The sequence below is a fragment of the Rana temporaria genome, chromosome 5 (genome assembly GCF_905171775.1).
Source record: "Rana temporaria chromosome 5, aRanTem1.1, whole genome shotgun sequence".
Classification (NCBI taxonomy): domain Eukaryota; kingdom Metazoa; phylum Chordata; class Amphibia; order Anura; family Ranidae; genus Rana; species Rana temporaria.
The window spans coordinates 14,709,349-14,729,786 of record NC_053493.1 but is presented as its reverse complement, the minus strand read 5'-3'; the positions used below and the strand labels follow the sequence as shown (position 1 = coordinate 14,729,786).

At 47.1% G+C, this 20,438-nt stretch overlaps 1 protein-coding gene across 2 annotated transcripts in view; it reads left to right on the top strand.

Annotated features, from left to right (window-relative positions):
- The window catches only part of ZBTB47 (zinc finger and BTB domain containing 47), a 74,218-nt gene extending 63,111 nt beyond the window's left edge, over window positions 1–11,107 (top strand). The window contains exons 4-6 of one of the 2 annotated variants that reach the window (XM_040352212.1): window positions 1,498–1,613; window positions 4,060–4,213; window positions 9,695–11,107. In XM_040352212.1, the coding sequence (XP_040208146.1) occupies window positions 1,498–1,613; window positions 4,060–4,213; window positions 9,695–10,092 (668 nt within the window). In that variant the 3' untranslated portion in view covers window positions 10,093–11,107. The remainder of the gene's footprint in view (window positions 1–1,497; window positions 1,614–4,059; window positions 4,214–9,694) is intronic. The other variant, XM_040352213.1, reaches the window with a different exon arrangement.
- Window positions 11,108–20,438: the final 9,331 nt, after the last annotated feature.

The following is a 20,438-nucleotide window of genomic DNA, read 5'->3' as shown; positions in this document are numbered from 1 at the left end:
ACAGTATTTATCTTCGTATAGCGCGCCCCGGCGTATTGTGCGCACCCCCAACCTGGAAGGGAAATTTCCTTAAAAAAAGAAAATACTTAGTTTGAATGCCCCTCGTCGGTGTCTTGCCCGGCGGCCTTGTCCGGTCCGGCGTCCGCCTACGGCCTCGGTGGTGTCCTCCCTGCTTCTCCCGCGCTGTTTTTGAGCCGATCCCCGCTTCCCGCGCTGTGTTTGAACGCCGTAGCCGACATATACCGAGCGCAGTACACTCAGGCACGCTCGGCTCCTCTCGCATAAAGGCTAGGAGGCGGCACAGGGCGTGACCATAAGGGGAGCCGAGCCTGGCCGAGTGTACTGCGCTCGGTATATGTCGGCGGCGGCGTTTAAACACAGCGCGGGAAGCGGGGATCGGCGTATATCGCGCACCCACGATTTTCCCCTTATTTTAAGGGGAAAAAAGTGCGCAGTATACGCCGATAAATACGGTATCTGAACAAAGTCAGCAAATATCATCATGCTGGAAGGTATATGAGAGACCTCCCTACACCCAACGCGTTGCGGCGTACAGTTTACTCCTTCAGGGGTGCATAGAAGGGAGAAATTCATATAGTATTGGATATCAAGGTGGTTTTCAACATTTTTATTGTATGACATTAAAAAGTGTAGGTAGACAAATTGAACAGCTGTGCCATTGGGGTTGCCATTTCAAGGCGTATGGGCTTCAAATAGGACAAATATGGAGTCTACAAAGAAGACTTAGTAAAATGGTTGTCATCCCCGAGGAGAAGTATCTCCTCACATTCCGGCCAGGAGGATATACTGTGGCCGAAAAGTGGAAATCCCTGATAATGAGTAGAGACACTCCTAATAAACCAGGGGGAGCCACTGAGTATTGAAGGACGGGGTTCAGCAACTGGGTTGAAGAGCGTTAGTAAAACCAGCCACACACCCCGACATCCAGCAAGTAAGTGTACTTCTTCTGTGCATCACAGGAGTGCAGTTTGTTCTGCACTCCTATGACCCGTTTTTAGCAGACATCAGGCTGAGCCATGAGCCGGTCCAGGCTCGGGAAAGATCGCAACCATATGGTCGGGATCCACCCACATGCCTGGACTGGCACCCAGCGAGCCGCTGAAAGCCTGAGCTGGACGCTTCCGCCCCCTCCACAGCCCAGCGCTTCAGTAAGAGGGTGGGGGGGGTGTGATGATGAGGGAGCTGTGAGAACCAAGCATTCGGCGTTGTCTTAGAGCAGGCGGGGACTGATGCTGCATCCACCTAGGCAAGTATATGCTGCAAAGGGGAAGAAGCTCAGTGAAAACAATCTGTGTCTCATCAGCTCCCTTGTGCTACCAACGAAAGTTTAAAATATTTTTTTTTTAAATGTGGGCAGCAAATGAAAAAATTTCTCAAAAAGTGAAAGGGCTAATTACGTTCTTTCTCCATATTGCAGATTGCATCTTAGGAACTTTTATATTGTTGTCTTACATTTTTTTTTCTGCTTTACAACAGCCCACACGAAGGACATGCCATTCACATGTGAAACGTGCGGAAAGTCTTTTAAACGCAGCATGTCTCTGAAGGTCCATTCTTTGCAGCACTCCGGGGAGAAACCCTTCAAGTGTGAGGTGAGAGTCCAGAATTTAAGACCGCAATATGTATGAAGTTAGCTCCGAGATTTTACATTGAGGTTCAAAAGAAAATTGCCTATAGGCGCTTCTACTGTGGGATCTTTCCCTCATCACTGGCTTACCAGGTCTTTTCTCTGAATGAAGCCTATCTTGGTAGAGGCAGGGGCTTTGCTTCCTCATGTCGGAGCTGCCTCTGTGGCGACTGGTGGGGGTAATGATAAAGAATCGGCAAGAGAGATGGAGGAAGCACAGATCCAAAGAAGGAAGAAACCCAAAAATGGAACTTCCGCTTTTTGGAAAACCCCCCCCCCCCCTCCGGTGTCACATTTGGCACCTTTCGGGGGGGGGGGGGGGTGGGAGTAGATACCTGTTTAATACAGGTATTTGCTCCTGCTTCCTAGCATAGACCACTGCAGTGATCGCAGTGACCTACGCCACTTCCGGCGCCTACTCTGTCCTCCCCTGCTGTCTTCTGGGAGACGCACAGGTCCCAGAAGACAGCAGGGACCAGTGAGGATGCGCAGTATGGAAACAGGAAGTGAAACCGCAAGGCCTTACTGAGGATGGCGGCGGCAGCTGCCGAGAGCCGACGGACAGACGCGGCTTTGGCTACCGACATCACGGGCGCCCAGGACGCGGCAGTTTTTGTAGCTGCTGGCTTTTAATATATATATTTTTTTTGGCGGACCTCCGCTTTAATATGTTCAGTTCAAACAAAACAAATATAAGTGTTTTGTCAGCAGGGTGAAATGCAAATGTTTTTATGATTGACTTCTATACAGCGTAAACGTCTCTAGTTTACCAAGCAAATCTATTTGCTTTTGTGTATTTACAGAGCTGAATAGCTCAAGCCCAGGTTGCACATAGAGCTGAATGAGACAGGAGTGATCTTTCTTTCTCTCCCCTTCGTTCTCGTTCTCTCCCCTTCGTTCTCGTTCTCTCCCCTTTGTTCTCGTTCTCTCCCCTTTGTTCTCGTTCTCTCCCCGTCGTTCTCTCCCCTTCTTTCCTCTCCCCTTCTTTCCTCTCCCCCCTTCTTTTCTTTCCTCTCCCCCCTTCTTTTCTTTCCTCTCCCCCCTTCTTTTCTTTCCTCTCCCCCCTTCTTTTCTTTCCTCTCCCCCCTTCTTTTCTTTCCCTCTCCCCCCTTCTTTTCTTTCCCTCTCCCCCCCTTCTTTTCTTTCCCTCTCCCCCCTTCTTTTCTTTCCCTCTCCCCCCTTCTTTCCCTCTCCCCCTTCTTTCCCTCTCCGTTAGGACAGGGGTATTCAAACTTTCTAAACAAAGGGCCAGTTTACTGTCCTTCAAATTTTAGGGGGGCCGGAGTGTGGCCAGCGGGAGCAGAAAATGTCCTGATATCAGTGGGAGTAAACAATGCTCCATCAGTGGTGTCAGTGGGAGGAATAGTGTCCCATCATTGGTATCGGTGGGAGGAATGGTGACCCATCATTGGTGTCAGTGGAAGGAATAGTGTCCCATCATTGGTGTCAGTGGGAGGAATAGTGTCCCATCATTGGTATCGGTGGGAGGAATGGTGACCCATCATTGGTGTCAGTTGGAGGAATAGTGTCCCCATCATTGGTGTCAGTTGGAGGAATAGTGTCCCCATCATTGGTGTCGGTGGAAGGAATGGTGTCCCATCATTGGTGTCAGTGGGAGGAATAGTGTCTCATCATTGGTATCGGTGGGAGGAATAGTTCCCCATCATTGGTGTCAGTGGGAGGAATAGTGTCTCATCATTGGTATCGGTGGGAGGAATAGTGTCCCATCATTGGTGTCAGTGGAAGGAATAGTGTCCCATCATTGGTGTCAGTGGGAGGAATAGTGTCCCATCATTGGTATCGGTGGGAGGAATGGTGACCCATCATTGGTGTCAGTTGGAGGAATAGTGTCCCCATCATTGGTGTCAGTTGGAGGAATAGTGTCCCCATCATTGGTGTCGGTGGAAGGAATGGTGTCCCATCATTGGTGTCAGTGGGAGGAATAGTGTCTCATCATTGGTATCGGTGGGAGGAATAGTGTCCCATCATTGGTGTCAGTGGAAGGAATAGTGTCCCATCATTGGTGTCAGTGGGAGGAATAGTGTCTCATCATTTGTATCGGTGGGAGGAATAGTGTCCCATCAGTGGTGTCAGTGGGAGGAATAGTGTCCCATCATTGGTATTAATGGGAGGAATAGTGCCCTGTCATTGGTGTCAGTGGAATGAATAGTGTCCCATCATTGGTGTCAGTGGAAGGAATAGTGTCCCATCATTGGTATTAATGGGAGGAATAATGCCCCGTCACTGGTGTCAGTAAGAAGTACTGTATAGTGCCCGCTGTTGCTGACAATTGAGGGAATAATGCCCCAAGGGCCAGGTAAAAGCAAGCAAAAGGCTGCAGATCGGAGATCACTGCTTTAGGAGATTGTATTGTATTTATTTGCTTCAAATTTTTCCTCAATTCCTTCCAGAATTGTCACGAGCGGTTTCAGTACAAGTACCAGCTGCGGTCACACATGAGCATACATATCGGTCACAAGCAGTTCATGTGTCAGTGGTGCGGGAAAGACTTCAACATGAAACAGTATTTTGATGAACATATGAAGACCCATACCGGTAAGGAAAGTAAGGAAATTCATTTAATATTGTTTTTCTCCCCCCTTCCCATGATATCACATCCATTCCTCATGCTGGTGTCCACACCATCTTGTGAGTCCTGACCCATGTGGTTGTCTGTGCCCATGTATCTTGGTCATTAAAGCTGAACGGGCTCCGGGCGCACAAACTTTCTGCGGTTAGATCCAGCATACTGATGACATCTGCAGTATGCTGGTCTTTTTTTTTTTCTTTTGGTACTTATCGTTATAGCAGTATTTCTTCTATGGCTCCGAGCGGGGAATCCTGCGGGGAATGGGTGTTCCCGAAGGCAAGCAAGTTGATTGACGGCCTTCGATAGCGCGTCACGGCTTCCGAAAACAGCCGAGGTGACACTTTGCTGTTTACGGCGCCTGCGCCTGCCGTGTAGAGCGGACTGCGCAGGCGCCGTAAATTGCCGAGCGTCACTCGTGTATTTTCGGACGCCGTGACGCGCTATCGAAGGCTGTCAATCAACTTGCTTGTCTTGAAGGGAACGCCTATACCAGGAAGTAATCCCCGCTCGGAGCCATAGAAGTATTACCGCTAAAACGATAAGTACCAAAAAAAAAAAGACCAGCATACTGCAGATGTCAGCAGTATGCTGGATCTAACTGCAGAAAGTTGATTTTTGGGTGAACTCTGGTTCTGAAGGCTGAAGTTTTGTACCTTCATTTATGAATGTAAACAATCTTCAGTGTGCAGCTCCCTCCCTAATACTCACCTGAGCCCCATTCCGATCCAGTGATGTGTGCAAGAGCAGAAGCTTCCACCCCCCCCCCCCCCCGGGTCTATCCCTCCTCATTGGCTCCACTGCTGTCAATCACAACCTGGGGGCGTGGCTGAGCTGTGCTCTGTGCCTCTCATAGACAGAGGTGGTTCGGGAGTGAGCACGCATGAGTGCCCCCATGCTTGCTATGAGGGCACTCCGGAGAGGGCAGGAACACCAGCGGTGGACCTGAGAAGAGAAGGATGTGCACAACTATTACACAGAGCAGGTAAGTATAATATGTTTATTAAAAATATTTGTTTTACAAATTCTTTAAACATTCTTCCATAGCAAGCAAATGCCTCTGCAGACACATTACCTTGTAAAATTAGCAGTGACATCATCACTGCCTATGCAGAGATGTGGGAGGGGCTCAGCAGGCTCCACTCCCACTACAGGCTGCCTGCAGAAATTTACAGGAGTGGGCGGAGACCAGACCAGCCACCCTGCACAAGGAGAGAGAGCAGCAGTGAGGGGTCTTTGTTACAGGAAGGAAAAGTCTCACATTGGATTATTGCACAGATCTGGAAGAAATTCACAAGCACAAGACTTGAGGAAGAATCTACATAATTTTGTGTCTCTGGTGCAGTTTTAACCACTTGCCGACCGCCGCATGTACATGTACGTCCACAGAATGGCACGTCCAGGCATATGGGCGTACAGGTACGTCCTTGCCTTCTAGCGGGAGGGGGGTCCGATCGGGACCCCCCCCGCTACATGCGGCGGTCGGATTCCCGCGCGTCGCGATCGCTCCCCGGAGCTGAAGAACGGGGAGAGCCGTATGTAAACACGGCTTCCCCGTGCTTCACTGTGGCGGCACATCGATCGAGTGATCCCTTTTATAGGGAGACTCGATCGATGACGTCAGTCCTACAGCCACACCCCCCTACAGTTGTAAACACACACTAAGTGAACCCTAACTCCTACAGCGCCCCCTGTTGTTAACTCCCAAACTGCAACTGTCATTTTCACAATAAACAATGCAATTTAAATGCATTTTTTGCTGTGAAAATGACAATGGTCCCAAAAATGTGTCAAAATTGTCCGAAGTGTCCGCCGTAATGTCGCAGTCATGAAAATAATCGCTGATCGCCGCCATTAGTAGTAAAAAAAAAAAAAAAATAATAAAACTATCCCCTATTTTGTAAACGCTATACTTTTTGCGCCAACCAATCGATAAACGCTTATTGCGATTTTTTTTTTTTTTTTTACCAAAAATATGTAGAAGAATACGTATCGGCCTAAACTGAGGAAAAAAAAAATGTTATATATGTTTTTGGGGGATATTTATTATAGCAAAAAGTAAAAAATATTGTATTTTTTTCAAAATTGTCGCTCTATTTTTGTTTATAGCGCAAAAAATAAAAATTAAAACCGCAGAGGCGATCAAATACCACCAAAAGAAAGCTCTATTTGTGGGAAGAAAAGGACGCAAATTTTGTTTGCGAGCCACGTCGCACGACCGCGCAATTGTCTGTTAAAGCGACGCAGTGCCGAATTGTAAAAACGCTTTTGGGCATTTAGCAGCATATTGGTCCGGGGCTTAAGTGGTTAAATGGCACTGAGACCGCAACTGTTTGCTCCGGCACCTTTTTGAAACGGCATTGGGTCTCAGCGGCTTCTTTGCAGCTGGAACCGTCACTGACAGCTGGCATCCAGCACTAAACTCTGGCCATAGGTGTGCGCAGCCTATTGCATTAGGGTGTGCTCCCCAAACACACACTACCAATCACTCACAATGTTTCTTCAGAAAGGTAAGGGGTCGGTAAATTACATATTTACTGGCCCCTTCCCCACTCCTAGAACATCCCAGGAGCAACAGCCGATAGGAGGGGAGCTGGCAGCGCTGGGGGGGGGGGAGATGGGAGCCAGGGCAGTAGGGGGAATCTGTGCTGCACATGGTGATTAGGGTGTGCCTGGGCACACCCTGTGCGCACGCCTATGACTCTGGCGCTGAAACAACTGACTTCTGGGCTTTTGAATCTTTCTCCACATTTTTTTTCAAAAGGACCCTTTATGGCTTCTTCATTGTGCGTCAAAAAATCACCCAACAGCGCTTCCTCCTATTACAGGGACTGGCACAAAGCTGTTACAGCCTCTCCCTGGGAAAACGGTTCACTGCGATGGGGATTGCAGCCAGCAATAGATCATTATTAGGAAGGGTCTGTTGCTGCACCGCTGCATTGAGGAGTCTAGATCAATTTTCCAATTACCAGATCCACACAAAAACAATAAATAAAAAAAAAAAAAGATGTAAAAGTGAATAAATAAGTATATATACTGTATATCAGGGCTCGACAAATCCCGGTCGCCATGGCGACTAGAAATGGTGTCCTGGCGACTTGGCTTGGAAGGTGGGCTAGTAGTTTTTGCGATTCGGCACTGCGTCGCTTTAACTGACAATTGCTCGTGCGACATGGCTCCCAAACAAAATTGGCGTCCTTTTTTCCCTACAAATAGAGCTTTCTTTTGGTGGTATTTGATCACCTCTGCGGTTTCTATTTTTTGTGCTATAAACAAAAATAGAGCGAAAATTTTGAAAAAAAATCAGTATTTTTTAATTTTTGCTGTAATAAATATCCCCCAAAAATATATAAAACATGTTTTTTTTTTCCTCAGTTTAGGCCGATACGTATTCTTCTACCTATTTTTGGTTAAAAAAAATCCCAATAATAGTTTAGCGATTGGTTTGTGCAACATTTATAGCGTTTACAAAATAGGGGATATTTCTATGGCATTTTTATTAATAATTGTTTTTTTTTTTTTTACTACTAATGGCGGCGATCAGCGATTTTTTTTTTTTGTGACTGCAACATTATGGCGGACACATCGGACAATTTGGATACATTTTTGGGACCATTGTCATTTTCACAGCAAAAAGTGCTATAAAAATGCACTGATTACTGTGAAAATGACAATTGCTGTTTAGGAGTTAACCACAAGGGGGCGCTGTAGGAGGTTATGTGTGACCTCATATGTGTTTCTAATTGTAGGGGGCGGGGCTGGACGTGTGACGTCAGTGATGATCTTTCCCTATATCAGGGAACAGACGATCACTGACACAATGAAGAACGGGGAAGGTGTGTTTACACACAGCTCTCCCCGTTCTTCAGCTCCTGTGACCGATCGCGGGACACCGGTGGCGATCGGGTCCATGGTCAGAGAGCTTCGGACCGGGTCGCGTGCGTGCGCCGGCGACCCACAGCTGGGCTCTTAAAGGCGACGTGCCTGTGCCCAGCCGTGCCATTCTGCCGACGTATATGTGCAGGAGGCGGTCCTTAAGTGGTTAAAAATATCTTTTGTCTATACCTGTGGCACCATTAAAAATCCCCCTTTCCAGTGCAGTCCAGAATACATATATGGCCAGATCCACAGAGGAATTACGCCGGCGTATCTACTGATACGCCGGCGTACTTTTAAATTTCCTGCGTCGTATCGTTGTTTTAAATCCTCAAAACAAGATACGACAGGCGTATGTCTTCGGATCTAAGATGCAATACTTCGGTGTCCGCTGGGTGGCGTTCACGTCGTTTTCCGCGTTGGGTATGCAAATTAGCGATTTACGACGAGCCACGAACGTACGCGCGGCCGTCGCATTTTCTAACGTCGCCTGTAGTCGGCTTTTTCCGGCGTATAGTTAAAGCTGGTATTTTGTGGCGTATAGATAGACTTGCCATGTGAAGTATGGCCGTCGTTCCCGCGTCGAAATTTGAATTTTTTTTTGCGTAAGTCGTCCGTGAATAGGGATGGATGTAACTCACCTCTAAGTTAAAAAAAAATGACGTCATTTTGCGCAAAGCACGGCGGGAAATTTCTGGACGACGCATGCGCAGTTCATTCGGCGCGGGGACACGCTTCATTTAAATGAAACCCGCCCAATTTCAAATCCGCCGCCAGAAATACACTACGTCGCCGTAACTTACGGCGCTAACTCGCTGAGGATTCGAATATACGCCAGGTAAGGTACGGCGGCGTAGTGTATGTGGATCTGGCCTACAGGCTCACAAGGGGATAAACCCCCCCCCCCAAAAAAAAACATGAGAATGTATTGACAGCGTCCCTCCACTCTCAACAGGAGCTGTATTATATGCCTTACAGCTCCTGAAGAAGCAATATAGCGAAACATGTAGAGCCAAACAGCCGTTTATACAGCTACATAAAGTCTTACTGTGGTGATAATTTTATGTTTTTTTCTTTATTTTTGAGAATTAACACTGTTCACGCTTTTTAATATTTGGATATAAATAAAAATGTTTTTATTTAAAAATATATATTTTGTCTATACCTGTGGCACCATTAAAAGTCCCCCTTTCCAGTCCTTCCCTAAAATATGAGGAGGCCTTGTGTTGGCTCCATGTTGCAGCTCGGAGCCTACACAGGGCTGAGAACACTCCGCCCCCCTCCCCATGTGACAGAGTAAGTGGCCAATCACCAAGCACCATGTCTGTCATGTGACACAAAGGAATGGGAGTTGCATGCTCCCCCCCAATACAAGGAGGTGTGTATAATCTGCTGCATAGGTGCTATTATTGTGTACCTGTTGCCTGTCCTGTATAAGTAAAGTACATGTTTATTTGAAAGTATATCTGGAGATTTTATTTTGTATTTGTTGTTTTTTTTTGCTTATTTTCTCCCCGTCTTGACTTGTTTATACTGCTGTAGTTGTTGACTCCGGTCCTCTTTTTTTTTTTTTTATGTTGCAGGAGAGAAACCTTTCATCTGTGAAATCTGCGGCAAGAGCTTCACCAGCCGGCCCAACATGAAGCGCCACCGCCGCACCCACACGGGCGAGAAACCTTACCCCTGCAGCGTGTGCGGCCAGCGCTTCCGCTTCTCCAACATGCTGAAGGCTCACAGGGAAAAGTGCTTCCAGGGCGGCAACCCCCCGACGCCCGGCAGCCCCGGAACAGTGGCCAGCCTCTCCGCCTCCTCGCAGAGCGGCAACTCGCCGCTCCAGTCTAGCCCGGGGCTCTCGCCGACCTTGCCGCCGCACCCCCTCTCTCTGCCCCTCCTCCACTCGCTTCCCAGCATGCCTCCCCCGTCACATCACCTTCCGCCCCCACCTCCGCTCTTCTCCGCCGGCCGCATCAACAACAACTAGGCCAACCCCAGGAAAATGACCAATCTGTAGTTCTCCTCGAGGCAAAACTGTGGCACTGCGGACATCTTTTTTTTTTTGGTCTTGGCGTCCCTCTTCTGCCACGCGGGGAATGTGACGGAGAGAGGGGAAGCCATCATGTGACACTCTTTAGCGCTCATGTTTGCACACGGCGTACCCTCCGGTTTGAAATGGGCGTGGGCCGAGGCCTGCAAACCTGTCCTGTTGCTACTGTGCTTTATTTTTGTTTTTTCTATTTGTTTTTAGTACATATTTTAATATGGTCGGTCCTTTTTTATCATCGTCTCTTGTTTTCTGTCCTTCATGTTAAACTGCCCCTAAGTATTCTACGGGAAAGGTCGGGAGAGACGCAATCAGGAGCTGGTTTTTTTTTTTTTTGGTCGCTTTCTGTCCACCTGGAGCCGTCACGCAAATGAGGGGGGGAAAAAAAACACCAAGGTCAGCTGTCCCTGTTTTTATGGAAGACACGAGGAATCCTCGCAGACGCGCTCAAAAGGAGTTGGAAGGTGTCCAGCCGACAGTTGCTAAGCAACCCTGGCTAATCCGCGCGCTGTGACCGAATCGCCTTTCCAGCACAGAGGAATGTGGAGACCTGGAATCCAGACCGTCTCTTTCCTTCACGCTATGCGTCAGTTTATTAAAACCGGTCTTTGCGCCCCCAGCTATTGCTTGGAGGAAGTAACACCCCCCCCCCTTTATCCTCCTAGACATCCTGTCCTCAACATTTCACCTTGGCTGCAATACAAGGAGTTCTATCCCATTACCAGTCAACGCTAACCAAGATCATTTAACTGTTTTTTATTATTTTACCGTTTGTGTTTTTTTTTTTTTTTATCTGTGTTGTGTTGGAGCTTTATGCTTTTTTTTGTTGTTGTTGTTGTTCTTCTGTCTTGGCTCTGATGCATCTGTTTTGGAATTGCAGGAAAAATGATTCCAGGGCGATGCATTGTTTTCAAAAACCGGGTCATGCAAAAATCTAAAATATTCTGTAATAATATAAAAAAAAGCAAATTGGATGCAAACCTGGTCACTAACATTTCATATAAGCTTGACGTCTCAATATTTGGTGCTTTCGTTAAAGCGGTGTTAAACCCAAAAGCAAATATTTATTATTTTGCAGCTTAGGAATTCTTAGGCTGCATTCACACCTGAGCGTCGGCGTATTTGCGTGTTTGCATACAGCGTTGTGCGACTTTTTTGTACTTCGGCATTTTTTATTTTAGCCAATAGGAACAATTATCATCTTTTCATCACTTGTTGCTATGTTGGTAGATTTTTTTAAACTTCTGCATGGGCGACAAGTTCTATTTATTAAAGCGACGAAACGCCCGTTGTCGCGCTCAATTCGCGCGTTTCCCATTACTTTCTATGGAAAAAAAAAACGCTCAAATACGCCCAAACCGCACGATACGCGCGACGCAAAAAGGTCCGGGACTTGTTTGAGCTTCGCGCGACAGGCGTTTGGGCGTTCAGGCGTGAACAGTCACCATAGGGAATAATGTTAATTCTCCCCTCTGGCGTTTGTGAGCAGTGCGCTTCAGGCGTAAAAACGCCTAGGTGTGAATGGGGCCTAAGATGCGATGGCTGTATTTGTTTTCTTTTTTTCTTAGGCTTTTTTTCTATTTTCATCTAGGTCTGTTTTTTGAACAGAACAAAGCTGCCTTGCAACTTGGGGATTTGACAAATCATTTACCACTGGGGTGTTTACCAGTGAGGGGGAAAAAAGCCCAAAAAAATGAAAGAAAAGTGAAAAAAAAAAAAGAGAAAATTAATGCAGCCGCTACATCGAACGTTTGGTATTCTGCAATATATTATGTTTTTTTTTTTGGGTTGAATATCACTTTAAAATGCCTGTTGATCCTGCCATGCATGGAGGTCCCTGTTCAGACACTTCTTATAGAGTGATAGTGCGCTGCCCCCCCCCCCCTCCTAATGGTTCTCCTGTGTTGTCACATGGGCTTCCAATCGAGGCTGCAGGCATACGTACCACTGCACATTAGGCGTGTTCTGCTGCGGTTACTGCCAGGAAATGCCATGCAGCCGTTGTTTGGGGCGCATGGAGATGGGAGGTGGCTGGAAAGTAAAACGCAGGAAATCGGCAGCACCTTTCCCTACAACAAAAGATGAAAAAAAATATATAAAAATGTAATTAAATACAATTAAAAATAATATATAGTGCTCAGTACTTTGACAAACTGACATTCATTTTTAGGGTTTACATCTACTTTAAATCATGGTAGCTGTGCAATCGCACTTATAAGTAGAAATTTTATATTTGCCCAGCGGATGTATCTAGTGATGCAAACAAAAAAATTGGGTGATTTGGCGCAACTCTGGTTATGATTCAATGTGGAAGGAGAAAATATGGGGGCGGGGAAACGGGGTGGTGGTATCGGTATAATTCAAATGGTTCCATGTAAAAGGATAACTGTTTAACCACTTCAGCCCCGGACCATTTTGCTGGTCAATGACCGGGGCCACTTTTTGCGATTCGGCACTGCGTCGCTTTACCTGCGCGGTCATGCGACGTGGTTTTCAAACAAAATTGGCGTCCTTTTTTTTCCCACAAATAGAGCTTTCTTTTGGTGATATTCGATCACCTCTGCGGTTTTTAATTTTTTTGCGCTATAAACAAAAATAGAGCGACAATTTTGAAAAAAATGCAATATTTCTTACTTTTTGCTATAATAAATATCCCCCCCCAAAAAAAAAGTTTAGGCTGATACGTATTCTTCTACATATTTTTCGTAAAAAAAAATCGCAATAAGCGTTTGATTGGTTTGGGCAAACGTTATAGCGTTTACAAAATAGGGAGTATTTTTATGTCATTTTTATTAATATTTTTTTTTTTAATAGTAATGGCGGCGATCAGCGTTTTTTTTTTCGGTACTGCGACATTATGGCGGACACTTTTGACACATTTTTGGGACCATTTGAATTTTTATAGCGATCGGTGCTATAAAAATGCATTGGATTACTGTAAAAATGCCACTGGCAGGGAAGGGGTTAACACTAGGGGGCGTGGGAGGGGTTAAGTATGTTCCCTGGGTGTGTTCTAACTGTAGGGGGGTGGGACTCACTAGGGGAATTGACTGATCGCTGTTCATACTTTGTATGAACAGAAGATCAGCATTTCTCTCCCTGACAGGACCGGGAGCTGTGCGTTTACACACACAGATCCCGGTCCCCGCTCTGTAACGAGCGTTCGCCCGGCACTTGCCGGGCAAACGCGAACGCTCGTTACAGAGCGGGGACTGGGAGCTGTGTGTGTAAACACACAGCTCCCGGTCCTGTCAGGGAGAGAAATGCTGATCTTCTGTTCATACAATGTATGAACAGCGATCGTGCCCCTAGTGGCCTGCGCGAGAGCCGACGTTATATTACGTGCTCTCGCGCAGGGGAGCCAACTTGCCGCCGTAAAACGGTCGGCAAGCGGTTAAAAAAACAAAAACGTATCCGTGCCACCCTGGTTATAACCCTTGTCCCTTCACTTCCTGTCCTACAGCCAAAACAGGAAGTGAGAGGAAATTCCTTCCTGGTGTGGCAATCTCTGGTTGTCACTGGAAGATTTAGCCTCTCTTGCTGTTCTGGGGACAACCCAAAACTTGAGAATTTCTTTCACTTACATTAGTAACAGTAAATGTGACAAATTAGGGGGGGTGCACACTGTAATAAAGAACCAACAGGGGTTCTAATTCCTCTCCACTTTATCCAATACTAAAAAAAAAACCTTTTAATTATACTTTATAAGGACCTCCTGTGGCTGGCAGTGAACACAGGGCACCTTGAGGCCAGCTTGTAAAAATTTGTGGGGCGCATCCCGACATTTCTCCTGCACAGTCTACAGATTAAGAGAAGATTTCGAACTCTGTTATGTTTCCAAATGTTTTGCAGCCTATAAGCGGAGAGTACTGCCTGTGTTACCAGAGCACAAATCTGATTGGCCCCTTTTACACATAAAGGCGTTTCTATGATTACCTTGGTTTGCAAACGTTCGTCTAAAGAACAAGCGTTTAGCATCTGACAAGCTTTGAGCAACGTTGACGAAACTACAAGGTTTTTTGTTCAATTTGCTTTACATTTTTTTTTCTGTGACCATTTTAAGTGTATATAAATTGATCTTTTGTGCAATTTTATTATTATTTTTATATAAAAATCCAATTTTTTTTTTCTTCTGCTCGCTTGCTGACTGCTTCTGTCTAAGTGAAACGTCACATACCGTATATACTCGAGTATAAGCCGAGTTTTTCAGCACATTTTTTTTGTGTGCTGAAAATGCCCCCCTCGGCTTCTACTCGAGTCACCTTTTTGTGATTGATCTCCCAGACTTTGGGGACCCGGTACTGGCTGGCCGTAGGTGCCCTGGACCCCACTCCTGGCACACATGTAGCCAGTGCCGTTCCTGACCTCCCCGGGGCCCTAAGCAAAATGACGTGTCGCATTAAAGTTGAGAAGCGGGTGGGCGCTGCCGCCAGTGACATGGCACATTAAAGTTGAGAAGCGGGTGGGCGCTGCCGACAGTGACGTGGCACATTAAAGATTAAAGTTGGGGAGAGGGGGTGTTCTGCTGTCGGAAATGACATCTTACATTAGAGTGAGAAACAGGGGGTGCTGATTTCTTACCTCTTCTCCCATGCAGCCAGCGGGATGGGGAGCCGAAAATTACTTCTCACCAGGCGGGGCCTCTAGTAATTTGGGGGGGGGCCCTCTGTAGATTTACGAGGGGCCTAAGCGGCTTGCATAGTGAGCCTATAGGATGGATCGGCCCTGCATGTAGCCCCCACTCTTTCTTTATAAGTGTGCAAAGTTTGTTGTCCGGGGGACCTATGGCCGGGGAGCACCGATTTTTTCAAAGCCGGGCACCCCTTCCATAGACTCCCATGTTAAACGGTCATTTCTTTAGTGAATTTGGGGACACGATACCAGCCGGTCGTAGGTCCCCTGGACCTGGAACTTGGCACACAAGTAGCTCCATTTCTCCTTTACAAGTGTGCAAAGTTTGTTGTCCGGGGGACCTACGGCCAGGGAGCGACGATTTTTCAAAGTCGGGCACCCCTTCCATAGACTCCCATGTTAAATGGTAATTTCTTTAGTGAATTTGGGGACCCGGTAGCAGCCGGTCGTAAGTCCCCTGGACCCGGAACTTGGCACACAAGTAGCTCCATTTCTCCTTTACAAGTGTGCAAAGTTTGTTGTCCGGGGGACCTACGGCTGGAGAGCGACAATTTTTCAAAGCCGGGCACCCCTTCCATAGACTCCCATGTTGAACTTCAGTCTAGTCATGGACACAGTGAGGCATGCAGATGGACACCCTAGGCTTATACTCGAGTCAATACGTTTTCCCAGTTTCTTGTGGTAAAATTAGGTGCCTCGGCTTATATTCGAGTATATACGGTAATTTGGATCCGCTAGCAGAGAGGTGGAGGCTGTGTGTCTCCTCTGAATCATGCGCCTGTGTGTATAGCCTGATATCCTGCTGCTAAAGCGGATCTAAACTGAGCGCCACAAACTGAAAATTCTATTTTAATTCATTTTTTATATTCATAACAAAATCCCCCGCATCCATCTTATGTCTCCATGCTTTGAAAAACACCCCCACCCCCTAGACGTAGCATTTACTTTTTGGAATCCATTTGCACTTAGCTCAGGCAGGAAGGGTGTGCTCAGCGGAGGAAGCCCCTCCTTCCATCCAGGAAGACTCCAAGGATTTATGACCTCTCTTTGGCTAGGGATCCACCGATATATCGGCCGCCAAAAAATTAGTTATCTGCGTTGCGTGCCGATAATGGTTTGCTGCATCCTATTGACTTCAGGGCGAAATCGTGTCCCGTTGACTTTAGTGCAAAAAATCTCCTATTCACTTCAATGCAAAAACGCATCCTTTTGACTTCAATTAAAAAACGCCCCCTGTTGACTTCAATGCAGAAATGCCCCTGTTGACTTCAGTGCAAAAACGTATTCATTTATTGACTTCAATTCAAACCCCCCCCCCCCGTTGACTTCAATTAAAAACCGCCCCCTGTTGACTTCAATGCTGAAACTATTCTACTTGACTTCAATTCAAAAATACCCCCTGTTGACTTCAGTGCAAAAACGCTCCATGTTGACGTCAGTGCAGAAACGCCCCCTGTTGACGTCAGTGCAGAAACGCCCCCTGTTGACGTCAGTGCAGAAACGCCCCCTGTTGACGTCAGTGCAGAAACGCCCCCTGTTGACGTCAGTGCAAAAAACGCCCCCTGTTGACGTCGTTGCAGAAACGCCCCCTGTTGACGTCGTTGCAGAAACGCCCCCTGTTGACGTCGTTGCAGAAACGCCCCCTGTTGACGTCGTTGCAGAAACGCCCCCTGTTGACGTCGTTGCAGAAACGCCCCCTGTTGACCGATGCAGAAACGCCCCCTGTTGACGTCGTTGCAGAAATGCCCCCTGTTGACGTTGTTGCAGAAACGCCCCCTGTTGACTTCAGTGCAGAAACGCCCCCTGTTGACTTCAATGCAGAAACGCCTCTAGTTGACTTCAACAGGGGGCATTTTTGAATTGAAGTCAACTAGAGGTGTTTTTGCACTAAAGTCAACAGGGGGCGTTTTTGAATCGACTCGGGGGGCCTTTTTGCATTGAAGTCAACAGGGGGCATTTTTGAATTGACTTCAATGCTGAAACTATTCTACTTGACTTCAATGCAAAAAGGCCCCCTGAGTCGATTCAAACCCCCCCCCCCCCCCTGTTGACTTTAGTGCAAAAACGCCCCCTGTTGACGTTGTTGCAGAATGCCCCCTGTTGACCTCAGTGCAGAAACGCCCCCCTGTTGACCTCAGTGCAGAAACGCCCCCCTGTTGACCTCAGTGCAGAAACGCCCCCCTGTTGACCTCAGTGCAGAAACGCCCCCCTGTTGACCTCAGTGCACAAACGCCCCCCTGTTGACCTCAGTGCAGAAACGCCCCCCTGTTGACCTCAGTGCAGAAACGCCCCCCTGTTGACCTCAGTGCAGAAACGCCCCCCTGTTGATCTCAGTGCAGAAACGCCCCCCTGTTGACTTCAGTGCAAAACTGCGTCCCATTGACTTCAATGAAAAAACGCCAGTCACATTAATGACATTTTTTATAAAACTGTCCATTTCGATTTCAGTTCCCGCCTCCAGGATTTTGTCTTTTTTTCGGTGCCCCACTAATTCCGCCCCCGGACCAGAAACCAGGAAGCTGTAGATTAGGAGAGTTTCTAGTTCCGCATTGAGGCATTTCACAGACTTATCACAGCAAAGCAGCAAAGTCAACTTTGGTCTTGAGAAGACCAGGCAATAAATGATGAATTGTGCTTCATTCCATAACCAGAAATCTATATTTACTGAGCAGAATCCTTACTTCTGCCCTCTGAAGCGCCCCTCACAGCTCCAGTCTATGGAGTGGTGACTTTAGCTTTTAGCAGACAAGTAAAAGCTTGTGTTCCTCATTTCCAAGCTGGAGCTGAAGGATGCTTTCGATGAGGTCTTCAAGAAAGCTGCTTAAAGCTTGTTAGATGCTTTGCACGCGCTCCATAAAGTGAACACTCTTTAGACTCGAGTTTCTAATCTAAAGGTAAAGCCCAACTCCAGCCAAAGCCTTTTTGGAATAGAGCAAGGAAGGGGTTCAAGCTTCTACCAGGTTATTGCCACTTTGAGTTCCTATCGGGACCAGACGTGGTGGGGGAAATACGCAGACAAGAACTCATAGGTGTAGATTGGGGGGAAGCAGTGTTGCCAACTTTTCAGATTGAAATTTACTGAGGCAACCCAAAGGGCCAGATCCACAAAGAAGTTACGTTGGCGTATCTATTGATACTCCGCGTAACTTCTAGGATGCTCCGGCGTATCTTTTTTCGGTATTCACAAAACAAGATACGCCGGAATTTTGCTAAGATCCCACTGGCGCAAGCCTCTTACGCCGTCGTATCTTAGTTGCATATTTACGCTGGCTGCTAGGTAGCGCTTCCGTAGATTTACGCGAGGAATATGCAAATTAGGTAGATACGCCGATTCACAAACGTACGTCCGCCCGGCGCTTTTTTTTACGTCGTTTACGTAAGGTTTTTTCCGGCGTAAAGTTATCCCTGCTATATGAGGCGTATCCTATGTTAAGTAAGGACGTCGTTCCGGCGTCAAATTTTTTACGCTTTACGTCGTTTGCATAAGTCATTCTCGTATAGGGCTGTGTGTAAGTTACGTTCACGTCTAAAGCGTTGACGATTTGCGGCGTAATTTGGAGTATGCGCACTGGGATTCTTCACGTCAAATACGTGGGGTCACGATTAGTTAGCATAGAACACGCCCCCCAACCAGCCTCTTTTGAATTAGGCGGGCTTACGCCGCCCGATATAAGCTACGCCGCCGTAACTAAAAGTGTAACTTCTTTGTGAATACAGTACTCGCCTTTCTAAGTTACGGCGGCGTAGCGTTTCTGAGATGCGCTACGCCCGCCTAAAGATAGGCGCACGTACGTGGATCTTGGCACCGCCAAGCTTTTACTGGCATTTCCAAAAGTTACAAATTGCAAATTGGAGTATTTGGGCTGCAATTAGCAATATGATTTAAGGTGGATAATAAGGCAAAAAACATATTTCTTGTTTTATTTTTGATATAGTAAGTAAGTAGCTCAGGGACGGGAGGGCAAGAAATTGGAATGGGCGGCACACACACATAAAATTAACTCCAACAGTGATGATTATAGTGAGACCTTCCCGACACGACACGTCCCAGTGCGTCTCTTTCCAAGCCAAGTGGTCCCTCTAGTCTAAACGGCACTGACGGTCCCGGCTTCCATACCGCAGACCCGCACAGGAGGCTCTGCCCGCTACAGCTTGGCTCCATTGCACTATGACATCACACGACATGCTAAGGCACCGCCTCCGCCCGATCACACTGTAACAGGCACTCTGATGGTCTCGGTCAGTTCCGGACCAAGCCGAGTTTCACAGCCACTAGCAGGAGAAAATTGCCTGTTTTTTTACTGGCTGGCAGTAAAAATGCTGACAGTTGGCAACACTGGGGGGGGGGGGGGGGGGGGGGGAGAGGCTTAGAACATCCAGATATTGGCCAGCATTCTATTGCTCTCCTGTGTCTTTTGGTCTTGGTGACATTCCTATAAGGGACAAAGACATAAGAGAAAATCTCCCCCTTGGGTTCCCGGAAAGATCCTAAATCAAGAAAAATGGAACCGGAGCACCAGACCAATGAGTGTCCAAATTGACAGTTCAAAGTCCACTCACATAAAACAGTCTTCATCAAGGCTACAATAGATATGCACATTAAGGTATAACTGTTGGAGCCCTAATGAAGGAGGGATTGAGTTGGCCCTCAAAACATGTTGGCTGCTTTATGTGATCACACTTTAAACCAGTGCTTTCCAAACTGCGTCCCGAGGGCCATATGCGGCCCTTTGCTTGCCTTTATCCGGCCCTTGGGGCACTCTCCCTCCCACTGATACGAGACAATATTCTGCCATCTAACCCCGACAGTGGAGCACCATTTCTCCCACTGGCACCACTAATGGGTCACCATTCCTCCCTATGATGCCAACGATGGGGCACTATTCCTCCCCCTAATACCAGATGTTTAGTCCCACTGAAAATCTCCACACCGCTGGCCAAAGTCCGGCCCTCCAAGAATCTGAAGGACAATAAACCGGCCCTTTGTTTAGAATGTTTGGAGACCCCCTGCTTTAAACTGTTAAGCCGCGTACACACGATCAGTCCATCCGATGAGAGCGGTCTGATGGACCGTTTTCATCGATTAACCGATGAAGCTGACTGATGGTCCGTCGCGCCCACACACCATCGGTTAAAAAAACGATTGTGTCAAAACGCGGTGACGTAAAACACAACGACGTGCTGAAAAAAACAAAGTTCAATGCTTCCAAGCATGCGTCGACTTGATTCTAAACATGCGTGGATTTTTAACCGATGGTCGTGCCTACTAACGATCGGTTTTGACCTATCGGTTAGGAATCCATCGGTTACATTTAAAGCTAGTTGGCTTTTTTTAACCAATGGTTAAATAACCGATGGGGCCCACACACGATCGGTTTTGACCGATGAAAACGGTCCATCAGACCGTTGTCCTCTGTTTAACCGATCGTGCGTACGCGGCCTTAAAGCAACTTGGACTCCATCAATGGTTCTGGTTCTTCTGGTCAATTTTGAGTCATGTTCTGGGTACTGTTGGACGGGGAGTCGTCCCACCAAAGCCAATAAGCTCTTCAAATGAACGTTTGCCTTAATTTTTTGAACACATAAGTATTAAAGTCCCAATGCCTCATAGAAATGCCTTTTTAACTACTTGCCGTCGCCGCACCGTCATAATA